The sequence below is a fragment of the Bufo gargarizans genome, chromosome 1 (assembly GCF_014858855.1).
Source record: "Bufo gargarizans isolate SCDJY-AF-19 chromosome 1, ASM1485885v1, whole genome shotgun sequence".
Classification (NCBI taxonomy): Eukaryota; Metazoa; Chordata; class Amphibia; order Anura; family Bufonidae; genus Bufo; species Bufo gargarizans.
In genome coordinates, this window is record NC_058080.1 from 670,232,150 (window position 1) to 670,250,897 (window position 18,748).

At 42.9% G+C, this 18,748-nt stretch overlaps 1 protein-coding gene across 2 annotated transcripts in view; it reads right to left on the reverse strand.

Annotated features, from left to right (window-relative positions):
• The window catches only part of AP3B1 (adaptor related protein complex 3 subunit beta 1), a 316,263-nt gene that overhangs the window by 136,135 nt on the left and 161,380 nt on the right, over positions 1 to 18,748 (reverse strand). For both annotated transcript variants that reach the window (XM_044276105.1, XM_044276102.1), the window contains exons 15-17: positions 7,582 to 7,758; positions 4,367 to 4,553; positions 1,904 to 2,034 (exon numbers count right to left, since the gene is read on the reverse strand). In XM_044276105.1, the coding sequence (XP_044132040.1) occupies positions 1,904 to 2,034; positions 4,367 to 4,553; positions 7,582 to 7,758 (495 nt within the window). The remainder of the gene's footprint in view (positions 1 to 1,903; positions 2,035 to 4,366; positions 4,554 to 7,581; positions 7,759 to 18,748) is intronic.

Genomic DNA, 18,748 nt, shown 5'->3' on the forward strand with positions numbered 1-18,748 from the left:
ACTTGGTGAGACAACACCTTTAACAGTAAAATGGCGTGTTGTTCATCAGATGTTACATTTTGTTCCTGCTTTGATGGAACATTGATTTCCAAAACAATACAGTAAGTAAAAAAATAATTTTATATATATATATATATATATATATATATATATAGATATAGATATATAATTTATTATATATATAAAAAGACAAATTACACAAATGAAAAGTACAGATCCACATAGGATAAACATATTACAAATTATGCTGAGATACAACAGATCAATGTATACAATGGGGCTGTGCAATCCATGTTATTGCTCTTTTTTGGAACGATTCTTCAAAACCAGACCCACTGGTATAAGACATCTTGCATGACAGGAACACACTTGGCATTGTTCTCCAAGGAAAATATATTAATCTGTTTACTCCACGTTACCCAATACATTCCAAAATTACAACTGAACACCCATTTCAAAAAGGTTCAATTTTGCTCGGGCTGTTAAAGTGTCTGATTAGTGGGGATCCAACTGATCATGCAAGCGTGATGCCCTTTCCCCCTGCATTAATGGAGCACCAGGTCACGCGTGTCCTCTGCTGCTCCATTCATTCTCTATGGACGTACCTGGGTCTCTGACAGTTCCACAGAAATGAACGGAGTGGTAGAGGACAACTGCTGCTTCATTCCAAACGGGGGAATAAGGGGCCACAACAGTCAGACCACAACTGATCGGCCACTTATCCACGGGATAGGGGATACGTTTTGCTGGCAGGGAAACACCTTTGAATTGTTACTGAGCTTTTTAAAAACATTTGATATGTCACAGCAACATATCAAAAATTTTTATATGTGGGGATCTGAGTGCTGAGACCCCCACTGATCGCTAGAACAAGGAGAGAAGCGATCACATATCACTCTCTCCTCGCTGCAGGAGACAGAATTAAAGTGATCATCCCATGAATAATAAAAATAAAAAATGAAAAGCATACATAATCTAGTATATGACAACTTCATTCTAACTGAGCTAGAACCAGCCCAGTACCTCACATAGATCCACAGATTTCCCCATTCATTGCTCCAATTGTTCTGCTAGACTTATTTCAAGCTGTGAAGTTAGGTAGCATGTCCTTTGTTAAGGGTGTGTCCTTTCTGCTGCAGCTGGTAGCAGTTGAAGGATGGAACTGAGCATGTGCCTCCGTCTCCGTAAGCAGGACAGGAAATTGAAAAACAGCAAGTGTACAGATTGATTTCATTGAATACCTCAGAAGCTATAATACATTTTTAATTACATGCAATTACAAAATGGTGCTGGTTTGAAAACTGTAGATTATTCTTCATAGGACAACCCCTTTAAGTTGGGCCCATAGACTTTCTACTGAGACAGTCTCCTGCAGGAGGGACAACGTGCTATGGGAGCATTTTGCTCACTTTAAGCAATTGTTGTGGGTTTCCGCACTCAGACCCCCACCAATCAAAATCTCTGATATGCTGCTACCACATAAAAGTTTTTGAACAGCAAGGGAGAAGGTGAGCTTTTTTGCTCGTGTTTATCAAGGGGCGTCTCCTTCTCCCTGGGTGTGAACTGCCCAATCACAGCGTAGAGCGTCACAGCCAGGGAGAAGGAGATGCCCCTTGAGAAACGCAGTAGTCTCCTCCTCCCTGAACCAATGCTACTAATTAGCATACAGGGCGGCAAAAGTGAACAGGAGACACCGCGGGGGAACGGAGCAGCGCATCAAAAAAAAAAAAAAAAAAAAGTGCCCTACACTGCCAGGTATTAATATTGTAACCTCAGGACCAGTGAAAGGTCCTCTTTAATAACAAAAAAATCCAACTGTGAAATTATTATACCCCTTTAAAATACTGCATATGAACAAAAAAAAAAAAAAAAAATGTAAAGAAAACAAGACACAAAAACATACCGGTTCAATAACTTCCACATTCCGGACAGAGGGATCTGGCGCCACCTCTGGCCAGTCCGACAGCTCCAAGTACCCAGATGCCTTAGCATTCAGCGTGTGAGACAGCGTACCCAGCTGGAAACGGTCTCGATCTATTGAATAAAACACATAAGTAGCAAATAGTTGATTACAGTAAAGCCTATGAGCCTTGCAGCACAAAGTGCAACCATTACGAGGACGGCAGATATTAGCCTGGATATCAAGACATAGATAGAAAGCAGACAGCCTTCCATAAGGTCAGGACGATTATTTCAATCCATACATTATAATAATCTCTTTCATAATGGTCAATATAAAAACTAATCAGTCAGTATGCTTAGAGGCGCCGTGCCAGAATGCAGATTGGGTGAAAGTGACTGGATGGTAAATATGAAGAATGACAGCGCAGTTTAACAATCCATAGACAAGGCTTTCCACGAGCTCATTCGGAATTTTAATCATTCTTTTCTGCTACACCAAACACCATTACTACTGAAATTAGCAATAAATCTACATGATCGCTAAAACACCACAAAACCGGCAGACTTACAGAATTAGCATCTTGTTGCATATGGAACACCTTAGAGATCGCTGAAATATTCTGAAAAATACCCTCACCTCAAAGGTCCTCTATGAACTTTGGGCACTCCGTTAACGGGGGTTTCCAGGGAGATTCATTCAGAATTAGGAGGTGGGGGTAACTATTTTTTCAGTTTTATTTAGTTTAATCTTCCCAGAAAATTCCTTTAGGTCCAGGTCTAGGTTTGCTATTTAGTACCACAGGAATTTTATTGCCTTTGCACATTCTACAAGCCGTAACATTTTTATTTTTCCAGCAACGTAGCTGTATGAGGGCTTGTTTTTGCAGGCGTTGTAACAGTTTGTGGCAACAGTTTGAGGTACATATAACAAGTAAAAAAATATTCTATCATTGTTTAGGGAATTTTATATTTTGCATAAATAATGTGTCACCTTTATTCTAAGAGACAATTACGGCGATACGAAATTTATATACTGCAGCTTTTTTTTATACTTTTTAACAAAATATCCACTTTTATATTGCCACATTCAGAGACTAATAACTTTATCTTATTTCTTGTTGATGTAGCCGCTTTAAGGGCTGTGTTTTTTTTATTGTATTTTTTTTTGTGGGATAAGTCATACTTCTTAATAGAATCATTTTGGGGTATACATATAACTTGTTTTTAGTGGTGTTTTGTAATAGTTTATGTGTTTTGTTTTTTGCCATTTTATGTATTTTTGCGGAGTGAATTAATTTATTATATACTGTAAGGGGTGCACCAAATGTATTTTGTATACTTTTAAAAGGAAAGAATGCATAAAAAAAAAAAAAAAACTTTCCCTGTATTTACCATGATAGGTTCCTGACCGGATTGGTTCACAAAGGCACCAATGAAGGCAATCGAAGGAAAAGCCGGTTGCTAACCCGAAGCCATGGTGCTTCAGATGCCATGGCCCTTTCCCTGGTGATTGCTACTTTTTTCATTGGGGGGATGGGGTTCTATCTAACTAACTAAAAGCCTCTGAACCGGAGATCTGGGTGCCGTCATTGGAATCTGATTGTTTCAGTGACCATTTAATATCCCTGTCCTGCAGGAACTTAACAATCACGGAGTCCCTGCAGCATGGAAGTGTGTGTGGCATCAGACAGTGCCCAGGAAAGTGCCGTTAGTAGGACCTGAACCGATGAGATCCTGTAAACGGTACTGCAGACTGACATACTGCTAGTTGATGTATATTTATGTGATTCAGTCTGGAAATTTTCAGGAAAATTGGGCACGGACACTCTTGGACATAAACTCTGGATAAGCCCTTTAATTTTAGGAGATTCAGCTTTTGTCCAGGTTCCATCTACCTGGAAGATGCTGGTAGGGATCATCACGTCTACTGTCAGGCAGCCATAATAAGGGGTACAGCACTGCACCTGCATGCATTACGGGCACAATCCACTTTTTTATTTTTTTATATATTTTTTTATTTCTAGCAGGATAAACATGCCAGGACACCACAATGTCCTAAACACAGTCACCAGGTCTTAATCCATGAAAGCACTCCTGGGAGATTTGAAGAATGAATGTGAAAACCAACACATTCATAGCAACTCCATTAAAAATGAGAGATGGATTCTGGTCGCTAGAGCAACTACACCATTTTTACTACATCTCCTACTACAAGAAGTGTAATTTTGGCTCTGGTTCAGAAGCTGGACCTAAAAGGCATCCCACATGGAAGCCTCTCTCCTTGGTGCTTGCACAGTCATTACCTGCTCATGCTTCATTGGCTTGCCAGTGCTAAATGTAAGAGGGAAACCCCTAGATGCAGAAGCAGGTCCTGCCTGTGTGAGCACAGAGGAGAGCAGCGCTATCCAAGACTCCTCGCCCACACATACGTATGGGGCTGAGGGGGGCACATATCTAATTTTACCTTTGAAAGGAGATTCTAGAACGGGAGCTGGTTTCTGGGCAAGAAATATTCTCTTGGCGTATTTACTCAGGGCGCCACTCTTCTCGTTTGGAACAATGAGCTGCCTTACAAAGCGCGTGCGGTCCCGGATATCGTAATTCTGATCATATTTGCCGAGATTTAATATGTACTGGGTAAGCAATTTTGTCTGTCGGGGGGGAGAGAGAAAAAAAAAAAAAAAAAGAGAGAGAGAGAAAGCAGAAGAAGTTATTTATGATTATTGATAACTCACGGTAAACCTATTTAAGGCGGTAATAAAAATGAACCGTTAAGACAAACAAATGTCGCCCCGCAGGGAATTATGCGTTTCTGAGGCTGCAAAGGGAGGATCGAAGCCAAAAGCACATGTCCTGTTCTGCGCTGGGAGGTGAATGCTAACGACGGCGAGGCAGCCATGTGCTAGATTATTAAACTGCTGAAGTGGAAAGAAAGGCATCATTAAAAAATAATCATATATGGCAAACCCACTGAAGGGTCTGCGTGAGGATAATGAATGTGGAAATACAACTAAAAACACAGCACTCAAAACTTAATCGAGAAAATATGCAGGACATCAAAACATCAGCCAGTATTAGGGGACTGGCAAAGTGCTCCCTCCGAGGTGAGCTTTATGAAGAGATAGTGTCCCTGGCACCAGAAGGGCCCACACGCCCGCTCTCTACTCGCTCTTACTTTGCTCTGAATTACGACCCATTAAAAGGAGACACATGAATCACTGAACTGGATTACTGCAAATTATTTGCAGTGCATTTAGCTGTTACTTTTTCATAAAAGCAAGCTGCTGATGCCCTCTAAAAAGCAAGATAAAGGAGCGCAGATAGCCTGCGGTAATACTGTTCATTTATTTATTTATGTAAGGTAACAGCTTGTTTTATGGCGGATTTTCCATCATTTCTTAATTCGGCCATTGACTATGCTACATTAAAACTGCATCGAGATCATTTTTATAATAGCCTCCAGCAAACCGAATTTTACCATTATGTTCTAAATTAGATGCATCTGCGACGCATAAATGCTGGTTAAAAACAGGCACCATGCAGTCTGCTGCTAACTATGTGTGTACAGCGCAAATAGAGACACAACTGCCCCAAATCACAGGCGGAGAGTGTGAAATGTGCTTATTTAAACTAATGAAGCAAATTCATAGGACTTGGTGTACTCAACTGAATAAGAAAAATGCCTTCAGCCGGTTTAGGAATTACTTGTAATCACAGCGGCACAGGAGAGGTCTCAGCCTGGAAAACTCGCAGCTCGGCAGCATTTTTAACACCGTCGGCAGGTTGACCCCACGTCCCACCCACTCACTAGCAAATGTAAGCGGTTTCAGGAATGAACGCACCCATATACTTTAGACGGCTGTCTTCTGGACGCCAACTATTTCCCCTGATCTCCCCTTACACATGCATGCTCAGCTCAATGTGCATGACCCCTGTTTACACAGGACAACGTGGTGCCCAAAAATGATGGTATGGGGTTCTGGCCAAGAAATACAATCACAAAATTAAGGGGGTCATTTACTAATCTAAAACATGCCTAAGGCTACTTAAAGATCTGCGTTTTTGCTGGATCAGTCATGGATCAGGAAAAACGCTTCCATCATGATAATACAACTGTCTGCATCAGTTATGAACGGATCCGGTTGTATTATCTCTAAAATAGCCATGACGGATCCATCACTAAAACCATTGCAAGTCAATGGGTGGTGGATCAGTTTTTCTTTTGTGTCAGAGAAAACGTATCAGTCATCATTGACTTACAATGCGAGTCATGACAGATCCTTCTTGCTCTACGTCCCAGGGCGCACTGTGCGCGTCATGAGAACACAACCACACGGAACGGAATGCATTCTGGTGCATTCCGTTCTATTCAGTTTAGTTTTTTCCCCATTGATAACGAATGGGCACAAAACTGAAGCGATTTCCCCCGCTATTGAGACCCCATGACGGATCTCAATAGCGGAAAGGGAAAGCACAGTTGTTGAAGTAGCCTAAATTAGTTGTGCCGCTATCTGCAACTTCTCCCCGCTCACACCAGATCTAAAATTGTGGGTAGGGTGGGGGGGTGGGGGTGGGGGGTTAGGGGGAGGGGGTTGGCGGGCGGGTCCGTCTTAATTATCATTTTCTTTGCCTGGTTTGGAAGCGGTCTTAAATTTAGAACTGGCGCTGGATGCACCGAAGAAGCTTGGCCTGTGCACAAAGCCTTAAAGGGGTTGTCTCACTTCAGCAAAGGGCATTTATCATGTAGAGAAAGTTATACAAGGCACTTACTAATGTATTGTGATTGTCCATATTGTCCTTCACCGGTTTGATTCATTTTTCCATCATCTTATGCACTGCTCATTTCCATGGGTATGACCACCCTGCAATCCATCAACGGTGGCCGTCTTTGCACACTACAGGAAAAAGTGATGGCCTCTTTGGTGTCTGGGACCACAGAAGTGCACAAAGTCCAGCACTTTTTCCTATAGTGTGCAAGCACGGCCACCACTGCTGGATTGCAGCGTGGTCTGTAACCATGGAAACGAGCAGTGTATAATGTGATGGAAAAACTAATCAAGCAAGCAACTGAAGCAATATGGACAATCGCAATACATTAGTAAGTGCCTGGTATTAACTTTCTCTACATGATAAATGCCATTTGCTGAAGTGACACAACCCCTTTAAAATGTATCCAATTCACAGAAATCTGAGGGATAAGGCTTCGTTCACATCAGCGTTCAGCCTTTCTGTTCTCCTGTTTCGTTATAGAAGCAGGAGAACGGAAAGGACGGATTCGGCACATAACGGGCCAAACTGAGCCTATGGACCCCATAGACTATAATGGGGTCCGTTAGGTTTCCGCTCAGAGGAAGATTTTTGAAGCGGAGACAAAAGTACTGCATGCACAACTTTTGTCTCCGCTCCAAAATCATCTTCTGAGCGAAAACCTAACAGACCCCATTATAGTCTATGAGGTCCTTAGGTTCTGTTCGGCTCCGTTATGTGCCGAATCCGTCCTTTCTGTTCTCCTGCTCCTATAACAGTACAGGAGAATGGAAAGGCTGAACGGTGATGTGAACGAAGCCCAAGTAAGATATGAACAGTATTACCTCTTCTCCCATAGAAATTCCCAGAACTATTCCCAGCCTGACATAAAATAAGATCCTCAAGGTCCACTTAGCAATGTCACGGCTTTACCTGTTTGGAATTGGTTAAGTACAGCTTTGCTGCAAGGTTTAATATCTGCAGCTTGACAAGGTCATCCTCATTAATGAAGCTCTTTGCCATCTTCCTCAGCACATCAGGTGCAATTTTAGGCACTCGCTCACAATACTCGCCAATAAGCCACAGAATGCTGGCCCTTGCCATGGGAACCTGGGAACACAAAAGTAGTACAATCAAATAAAATGATCCGATCATTCAGGTACTTTCACATTAGTTGCAGCCTGTCGGATCCGTCCTGCTGCTAGTTCATGTGTGCCCCCGGTCTGCCGCTCCGTCACCATTGACCGTAATAGGGGCAGAGTTCCGGCGGTGGCACGGCAGTGCACAACGAGAGGCAGCCGGACTAAAAGTACTGCATGCTAGGGTGACCGCTTTTACTAGTTGTGGGAGGAGTATATCAGAGAATGTTTTCTAATAGGTTGTTGTCAGTCCATCTGGGCCAGGGCTCTTTCCTACTGGGCTTTCTTTAAGTGCCGTCTGAAGTTCCTGTAAGGCTACTTTCACACTGGCGTTTTGGTTTCCTTTTGCGAGATCCGTTCAGGGCTCTCGCCAGCGGTCCAAAGCGGATCAGTTAATGTATGCCCTTCATGTATTCTGAATGGAAAAGGATCCGCTCAGAGTGCATCCGTTTGCCTCCGTTCAGTCTCCATTCCGCTTTCCGCTGCTTGCAGCGTTTTGGTGTCTGTCTGACGAAACTGAGCCAAACGGATCCATCCTGACACACAATGTAAGTCAATGGGGACGGATCCGTTTTCACAGACAATAGAAAACTGATCCGTCCCCCATTGACTTTTTAATGGTGTTCGAGACGGATCAGTCTTTGCTATGTTAAAGATAATACAAACGGATCTGTTCTGAACGGATGCAGGCGGTTGTATTATCTGAACGGACGCGTTTGTGCAGATCCATGACGGATCCGCACCAAACGTGAGTGTGAAAGTAGCCTAAGGAAAAGGGAGTCGACAGCTGTTTCACCCCTGGTAACTGTAAGGAGTTTAGGAATTGTTCTATCTTCCCCTGTCTAATCTGAGTGGCTTGGGGCGTCTCATCAGCTCTTAAGTGATAAAGTGCTGAATAAAACTTTTCAAACTATGCAGCTACTTCTTTTGTCTCCTTTACTGTTTCGTAGGGTTTGTGACTAATTTCTTGTATATACGTTTGCGCTTGTCTACGCTTTGCCATTAATCTGGTACCCTTGTTACCATGTATATACAACTTGTGTTTTGCATTCAGATAAGCTTTGGCAGCTCTATGGTTTAGTAATTGACTGAGTTTTTCTCTTTATGTCGTGAGTTCAGCAAACACTTGTTGAGCTGATGAGAGTTGGTTTTTGTTCCAGTCGTGAGATCGCTACTGGATCATCTATCTCTCTTTGTCTCCGCTTTTTATCATACGTCCCCATAGCAATCAGCTCCCCTCTTATGGGCTTCCCAAATTATCGTGTGTGAAATTTGGCTGTTGTTGTTTTCAGCGAAATAGTTTTGAATAACCTTTAGTATTTTATTTTTGTTTGCATCAGATTTCAGCAGTGACTCATTGAGAATGCTCTCTTAGGGATGGAGACAATCTTTAAAGTTAAAGTAACAGGGGCATGATCTGAGATCCCAATATTGCCAATTTTGGACTCTACCAAAGTAGATATATGTGTGTTAGATAAAAACAGGTAGTCTAGCCTTTGATATGATTTATGAATTCAGAGTAGAAGGTATAATCCTTCTCCGATGAGCGTGTCATTTGCCATTCATCGCACATCGCATAGCTTGATCATTAAATATGATCAAGCTATCATGACAACCTCTTTCTAACAAAGCTAGAACCAGCCCTGTACCTCACATGGATCCAGAGATCTCCACATTCATGGTTTTAATTGCTCTGCTAAATGTGTATCAAGCCGACATATAAGGCGGGTGTGTCCTTTCTGCTGTAGCTCAGGGGGAAAGTCCATATTGATGCAGCTGTCCCCTTATCACAGCTCAGGAGGCAGCTGAAGGATGGAACTGAGCATGTGCGGCCATCTCACAGAGGTGGACACAGATATAAGGAAAAAAAAATTGCAGGTGGCACTATATAGATACATTTTATTGAATAACTCAGTGAAAATCCATGGCAATTCGGTAGCAGAATGAGCATGCTGCAGAAATGAAAATTTGCAGCATGTTCTAATTTCTGTGCAGATTCTTTTTATTTTGATCCCCACATATGGGACATACCCAGTGCCAGATATACAAGTCACTGGCATGAAAGCAAAAACTGCTAAACGGACACAAACACTGCAGCGTAAAGGCAGACCGTAATTAAGAAATTATTACGGCCATGTAAGAATAGGCCCCAATAATTCTGCAATTGGCTGCATCGAGCGGTCTAGGAATGTTGGGGCCCCTATAGAAGAGCTACCTCTAGGCCAGTGATGGCTAACCTTGGCACTCCAGCTGTGGTGAAACTACGACTCCCAGCATGCTCCATTTATTTCTATAGAGTTCTGAGAGCAGCCAAGCAAGGGGGGCATCTTGGGAGTTGTAGTTTTACCACAGCTGGAGTGCCAAGGTTAGCCATCACTGCTCTAGGCAGAGGTCAACCCTCTATACAAGGGATGCTCAACCTGCGGCCCTCCAGCTGTTGCAAAACTACGATTCCCAAGATGCCTTAATAGCTGTAGGTAGTGCAGGCATGCTGGGAGTTGAAGTTTTGCAACAGTTGGAGAGCAGCAGGTTGGGCATCCCTGCTCTATACAAAACACATTCAATCAGATGACAAAAAATATTCTAATTTGTATTAGATGGTTTCCATTAAAGGGCGCCTCTGTCAGCAGTTTTGCAAGTTCCTTTCAGGGTTCTGGTATTTCTAATGGGAAAGATGGTGCAGTCTGCACTGCAATTCATGGCATCAAAAATGCACTATAGCTGATGGGTAGCAGAGTTCACCAGTGCCCATTTAGAACAGTTAGAAAAAGAATCCGCTATAAACATAAGCCATGGAGCTATTGTGAATGAACCTAAAGTGCACCGTCAGACTGGACCACCAGTGTACCAGAGGAATCCTCTGATCAGCCCAGTCTCCGATACCACAGTGGGCCCCAAAAGTCCAGGAGGAAAAAATATGAGGCTGCCTTTGAAGCTATACAATCTATTAGACTTTACTAATATGGGGTTTGGGCCCCGAGGGTAATTTCCTCTGGTGGGCTTAACCCCTTAAGGACCAGGCTCATTTTCACCTTAAGGACCAGGCCATTTTTTGCAAATCTGACCAGTGTCACTTTAAGTGCTGATAACTTTGACTTATCCAGGCCATTCTGAGATTGTTTTTTCATCACATATTGTACTTCATGACACTGGTAAAATAAAGTCAAAAAAAATTAATTTTTTTACATAATAAAATACCAAATTTACCCAAAATTTTGAAAAATTAGCAAATTTCAAAGTTTCAGTTTCTCTACTTCTGTAATACATAGTAATACCCCCAAAAATTGTGATGACTTAACATTCCCCATATGTCTACTTCATGTTTGAATTATTTTGGGAATGATATTTTATTTTTTGGGGATGTTACAAGGCTTAGAAGTTTAGAAGCAAATCTTGAAATTTTTCAGAAATTTACAAAAACCCAATTTTTAGGGACCACTACAGCTCTGAAGTCACTTTGCGAGGCTTACATAATAGAAACCGCCCAAAAATGACCCCATTCTATAAACTACACCCCTCAAGGTATTCAAAACTGATTTTACAAACTCCGTTAACCCTTTAGGTGTTGCACAAGAGTTATTGGCAAATGGGGATGAAATTTGAGAATTTCATTTTTTTGCCTAATTTTCCATTTTAACCCATTTTTTCCACTAACAAAGCAAGGCTTAACAGCCAAACAAGACTGTATCTTTATTGCCCTGACTCTGCTGTTTACAGAAACACCCAATATGTGTCCGTAAACTACTGTACGGCCACACAGCGGGGCGTAGAGTGAAAGGTGCGCCGTATGGTTTTTGGAAGCCAGATTTTGCTGGACAGTTTTTGACACCATGTCCCATTTGAAGCCCCCTGATGCACCCCTAGAGTAGAAACTCCATAAAAGTGACCCCATCTAAGAAACTACACCCCTCAAGGTATTCAAAACTGATTTTACAAACTTTGTTAACCCTTTAGGTGTTGCACAAGATTTAATGGAAAATAGAGATACAATTTCTAAATTTCACTTTTTTGGCAGATTTTCCATTTTAATATTTTTTTTCCAGTTACAAAGCAAGGGTTAACAGCCAAACAAAACTCATTATTTATGGCCCTGATTCTGTACTTTACAGAAACACCCCATATGTGGTCGTAAACTGCTGTACGGGCACATGGCAGGGCGCAGAAGGAAAGGAATGCCATACGGCTTTTGGAAGGCAGATTTTGCGGTACAGTTTTTTTGACACCATGTCCCATTTGAAGCCCCCTGATGCACCCCTAGAGTAGAAACGCCAAAAAAGTGACCCCATTTTAGAAAGTACGGAATAGGGTGGCAGTATTGTTGGTACTAGTTTAGGGTACATATGATTTTTGATTGCTCTATATTACACTTTTTGTGCGGCAAGGTAACAAGAAATAGCTTTTTTGGCACTTTTTTTTGTTATTTACAACATTCATCTGACAGGTTAGATCATGTGGTAATTTTATAGAGCAGGTTGTCACGGACGCGGCGATACCCAATATGTATAAAAATTTTTTTATTTATGTAAGTTTTATACAATAACTTCATTTTTAAAACCAAAAAATTGTTTAGTGTCTCCATAGTCCAAGAGCCATAGTTTTTTCAGTTTTTGGGCGATTATCTTGAGTAGGGTCTCATTTTTTGTGGGATGAGATGACGGTTTGATTGGTACTATTTTGGCGTACATGCGACTTTTTTGATCACTTTTATTACCTTTTTTGGGAAGTAAGGTGGGCAAAATTTCAATTTTCTCATAGTTTTATTTTTTTATTTTTATGGCGTTCACTGTGCGGGGAAAGTAACATGATTGTTTTATAGATCAGGTCGTTACGGACGCGGCGATACCTAATATGTGTAGTGTATTTTATTTTTTTAATTTTTATTCAGTGATAAATGTTTTTTATTTTATTTTTATCTTTTTTCACATTTTTTATTTTTTTTTGACCCAGACCCACTTGGTTCTTGAAGATCCAGTGGGTCTGATGTCTGTATAATACAGTACAGAACCTATATAGGGTTCTGCACTGTATTTTACTTACACTGAACAGATCTATGCCTTCAGCACAGATCTGTTCAGCACCATGGACAGCAGGATGCCTGAGCAGGCGTCCTGTTGCCATGGGAACCTTCCCCGTCTGCCACAACTTCGCAGACGGGGAAGGGTGAGGACGGGGCTTCGGGGGGGCTGCCTGGGGGCTCTCTCCCTCTCCATCGGGGGGGCTGCAAAGGCACAGCAGCCCCCCGATCGGAGAGGGAGGGAGCTCCCTGCGCTGTTAACCTTTTCCATACAGCGGTCCGTACGGACCGCTGTATGGAAAGGGTTAAACGGCTGACATCGCATCAACGATGTCAGCCGTTTATACCAGGGTGCCAGCAATGTGCTGGCACCCTGGTATACCCACTAGAAACCAACGATTATTCAAGGGGAGGCGGGCGGGGGATCGCGATCCCGCCTGCCGCACCGCCCGCCTCCCGCAACGCCCCCACCGCCTGCGACACCCCCCCTGCACCACCCGCCGCCATCAAATCGTGCAGGGGTGCAGGGGAAGGTGAAATCTTGATTTTAGGCACTCTGAAGTTTCTGACCGCGGGGATCAGAAACTGCAAAAAGCGCAGCAAACCGCAGGTCTGAATTGACCTGCGGTTTGCTGCGATCGCCGACACGGGGGGGGGGGTGTCAAATGAATGATTTCAGCCGAAATCCTGTTCCGATTAACCCCCGCGGCGCCGGAATTCCGATTTTAAGTCAGGACGTACCGGTACGTCCTCGGTCCTTAAGGACTCGGGAAATAGGGCGTACCGGTACGTCCTATGTCCTTAAGGGGTTAAAGGGAACCTGTCACCGGGATTTTGGGTATAGAGCTGAGGACATGGGTTGGTAGATGGCTGCTAGCACATCCGCAATACCCAGTCCCCATAGCTCTGTGTGCTTTTATTGTGTTAAAAAAAACCGATTTTATACATATGCAAATTGACCTGAGATGAGTCCTGTACATGAGAGGAGTCAGGGACAGGACTCATCTCAGGTTAATTTGCATATGTATAAAATCAGGTTTTTTTACACAATAAAAGCACACAGAGCTATGGGGACTGGGTATTGCGGATGTGCTAGCAGCCATCTAGCAACCCATGTCCTCGGCTCTATACACAAAATCCCGGTGACAGGTTCCCTTTAAGGAACCCCAGTGTAGCCGTGCTAACGTGCGGTTGTCTAAAGAGAAGTGAATTTAGATACAATTTTAAAAAAAACATAGATTATGAAGGATATACACTTTAAAAGGACACTTTTTTAATCACATATTCACAAGCTATATTTGAATATTTTATGTCATTTTTGACAAGTATTCTACTTCTCCTTATCTCTTTCTTTGTTTGGACTTTTAGCATGGCTCCCTTTACTCCCTCAGTCAGACCATCACTGTGACCAGAGAGAGACCCCCTGTAGTGACTCTAACACCACACTCATATGTATAGTGCTCTTCTCTGGGCATCTTTATCTAGGTCTACGGGTATCAAGATAACAAAAGAGCGGTCATACCCAGGTTTTACACCTATTATTATCACGAGGATTACCTTTCAGGATAGCATCTTTCCCTTACGGCAGCAGTATACTGACAATATAGGAGGTCTTATTTGTGCCCACTCCTACTGAAGGACAATATTTCTATTTCATTTTCAATTTTATATTACTGCCGAAATAAAGAGAAAAAAACTAAAAAAAGAGGCAAAAACTAAAAAAAAATAAGTTTTCTATGAATATTGGGTTAAAAAATTACCCTAACGGAAGTGCCACTTTAGGGGTATTGCTAGGTATGAATGTTTCATTTACTATTCCATTCATAAAATTATTTTCACGTCATTATTTAAAATAAAAAAAGACGCAAAGTGGGGGGAAAATGTCAGTGAGTCATTATGGAAGCGCTCATTAGTACCGGAGGACCAGGAAGCAGTGAATGCAGTGCTCCCTGAGCTCTGTACTCACCACTTCGTGGTCCTCTGCCGGCGGCTGTTCTGTGGCTGCGCACAGCACGAGGACGCTCTGTGATCACACGCTGTGCACGTCGGGTCACAGCATAGCCGGCGGTAGGAAGAAGAGACAGAGCTGGATCCTGGGATTTTTATTTTCATTGTGGCATGGTGGCTGATCTGAAGCACGGGGGTCTGATCCGAGGTCTGAATGGGGGTCATTTACATTGGGGTCTGAGCTGAGGTCTTAATAATACTGGGGGTCTGATCTCAGGTCTGACTGAGGGTCTTATTAATATGGGGGGTCCGACTGCTGGTCTGATATGAGGTCTAAAGAAAATTATATATATTTTTGCCTTCCTCTGGATCAACTTGCAGGATGACAGGCCGAACTGGATGGACAAGTGTCTTTTTTCGGCCTTATGTACTATGTTACTATGTTATTATTGTCCTCCTCTAAAACCTAGGTGCGTCTTATAGGGCGAAAAATACGGTACATTAAAAATATATTATCAAAAACGAAATACATTTAAATGTTCCCTACTATGAATGGCAAGTTATACAACATCTAACGATTTATTTCTACAACCACATATAGTATTAGACATACAGAAATGTATCAGCAACCTGTTGGGAAATCTGCCTCAAAAAGAAAATCCAGACACCCAGATACTTATATGATAAACACGTAATACCCTTAGTAAGCTGCACTTATTTCCTTTTCAAACTGAATTTCGCCTCCGTTCTCTCATTAATCAAAATAAGTCCATTTCTGGCTTTTCAAACTTCAAGGTTTCGGCTAAAAAGAAAAAAAAATGAAAATACTCAAGGGTTTATTGCTTCCATTACTACCCGGCTTAATGTGGCCATACACTGAGCGCAGGCAGCGGGTCTACTGTGCGGCACAAGCATTTAACCAGCAGTTAAGTGCACTTTCTTAACTCGGACGCATCAACAGTATTTGCCGTCTTGTTACCGTCTCTATTAACAGAAGCCAGGACCTACAACGGCGCTTCCACAAGTAGTCACAGAAGTGAGTATAAAAAGGAAATTGTACAAATTATGTATTGCAAAAAGAGCCACTTAAGAAACAATGCAGGTTTCACAAGCTTCCCTTTACACCAGAACGACGGCCACTAAAAGCTCCGCTTGCCTCCATTTAATCCATTTTAAATGAAGAATGAGCATCAGTAAATGAAATAGCTAAAACATAAAAAGACATACAAACCGCCAAGTCTCGGTACAGCACAGAAAATATCTGTAAACGTTTAGCATGCATCAGAAACAAAGAAGAAACATCATATTATTTGTGTTCCGAGCTCCACGTCGTTGTGTGTTCTACAATGGTCAGCGGTACATGGGTTACTGTGCAGGTTCAGAAAGATTTCAACCTCTAAGGGTACTTTCACACTTGCGGCAGGACAGATCCGACAGGCTATTCACCATGTCGGATCAGTCCTTCCGCTATTTCGCCGTGCCTCCGGACCGCCTATCCGTCCCCATTGACTATAATGGGGACGGGGGCGGAGCTCCGGTGCAGCACGGCAAAAGCCGCCAGACTAAAAAGTCGGACATGCAGGACTTTTTAGTCCGGCGCTTTCGCCGTGCTGCGCCGGAGCTCCACCCCCGTCCCCATTATAGTCAATAGTAGATCCGACATGGTGAACAGCCTGTCGGATCCGTCCTGCCGCAAGTGTGAAAGTAGCCTAACAAACATCCTCTTAAGGCTAAATGCACACGATCAGGATTGCGTGCGGATTTTCTATGGAGAAAATCCGCCCTATAGGTCATGTACATTGTATTCTGTGAGAATTGGATTGCAGATTTTTTCTATCCAGATTTTGAGATTCGCAGAATGTTAAGTTATTTTATTTTTCCTGACCGGATTTTCTCCATTTACTTCAATGGGGAGCGGAAAATCCTCACGCAAATTTGCATGTAAATCTGCATTAATTGATGCAGATTTACCACACAGGTTTCCCTGCGAACACCTGCGGATTGTCCGCACATTAATCCTGAACGTGTGCATTTACCCTAAGGCTACTTTCACATCTACATTTTCCTTTCCGGTTTTGAGATCCAGCAGAAGATCTCAAAACCGGAAGAAAATGGATCCGTTTGAACAATTCAACCAGCTTTATAAATTCAGAACGGATCCGGTTGTATTTTATCGAAAATTAACCTGACGGATTCGACATCAAATACCATTGGAAGTCAATGGGCGCCGGTTCAGGTTTTTTTTTAATGTCCGAAAAAACTGGATCTGGCACCATTGACATACATGGTTTCCGATGTCGGAAACAAAAATGCTGCTTGCAGTGGTTTTGTGTCTGCAACAAAACGGAACGGAATGCATTCTGGGGGACTCCATTCTGTTTGTTCACTTTGGTCCCCATTGACAATGATTGGGGTCAAAACTGAAGCGATTTCCTCCGGTTTTGAGATCCTATGACGGATCGCAAAACCGGAAAGGAAAACGCAGATGTGAAAGTAGCCTAAGGCACCTATGCTGGTTTAAGCAATTATGGGGACAGATCCACACAAAAAGATATTGTGCTGTATGGCAATTTACTTTTACTATATTCGTACATATGACACTCGCATATTCCACATTGTACAGAGATTGTCATCGCTCACATCAGTCCCTGTCCACATTCCCATGCTCGGACTGGCCCCCATGGGAGAAGGCGGATGCCCCCGGTGTGCCCCTGGTCCCCACACCCCCTGCACAGGTGGCAGAAGGCACAGTGCACTATACACCGACAGTCTCAACCAGCCTAAGCATCCATAAAAAAAAAAAAAATAAATTGGGAGATTCTTTAACCTCTTAGTAACAAACCTGTTTTGGGCCTTACTGATCAAAAAGTTTTTCTTCATTTTTTTTCATCGCCTTCCAAGAGCTGTCATCTTTTTTTTATTTTTCATGTAGCTCTATGAGGGCTTGTTTTTTGTGGGACAAGTTGTAGTTTTTAATGGTGCCATTTTGGGGTGCACAAAACTTTCTGATTAACTTTTAGTAACTCTTTCTGGGAAGGAGATGGGAAAAACAGCAATACTGCCACTCCGTTTTTATGTTATAAATTTTGCAGCGAAGAGTGAAGCACAGCCTGCTGGAGAACACTCAAAACAAGATTGGGGCCTATACCAGATCCCAGCCAGCCTATACACACACACACACACACACACACTGGAAACCCTGCGATCGCATTTACAGGGTGCTGATGGGAGAAAGAGATTCAGCTATTGCCCCCGGTATGTAAGAGGTTAAACAGCCCAGATCAGCACTCAAACGAGAGCCGAGCCCCCGCTCACCACTGCGCGGTGGTCCAGCCTAAGGCCCCTCCGTGACCTCCGTAAAAAGGCGGATAGGTCGTCACTATGGGGTTAACAAACTATCCATATTATTAGTTTAGATGCATCAGGTGGTAGAAATAACTTGTAGGCGCAAAGTCAGGATTTACCGGTGGACCCTATGCCCACCAGTCTAACACTGATTGGGGCTCACATTTTAAACTCCAGCGGAAACCCACGCAAACACAAAAACATACAAACTGCATGCAGATGACATCTTTGGTCAATTTCGTACCCAGGACCTAAATGCTGCAAGGCAGTAGTGCAAGCCATAGTGCTGCTGTCACAAAGTGGGTGCCACTGAACAGATCTGACTTGGAGGTACTCCTAAGCGCTTTATCTATGTGGCCCCCCTGGGCTTCCCCTTTTAACCCGTATACAGGTATCTGGACTCCACTGCAGAGGAACACCAGGCCACTACCTGGTGAAGCAGCGTCTGTTCAGTGACAGCTGACCCAGGCAGGTAAAGAGCCCAGTACAGGGCATCAAAGAAAAAGGATAAAGTGTAGTCAGTGGACAGGCCGAGGTCGGGGCAAGCAAAGTTTGTTCAATTTGGTATTCAGGCAACAAGTCAGGCTAGGAGGCACAGGATCAACATGGAAGTCAGACAGCAGTCAGGTCAGGCAGCATGGGCTAAAATCCAGTA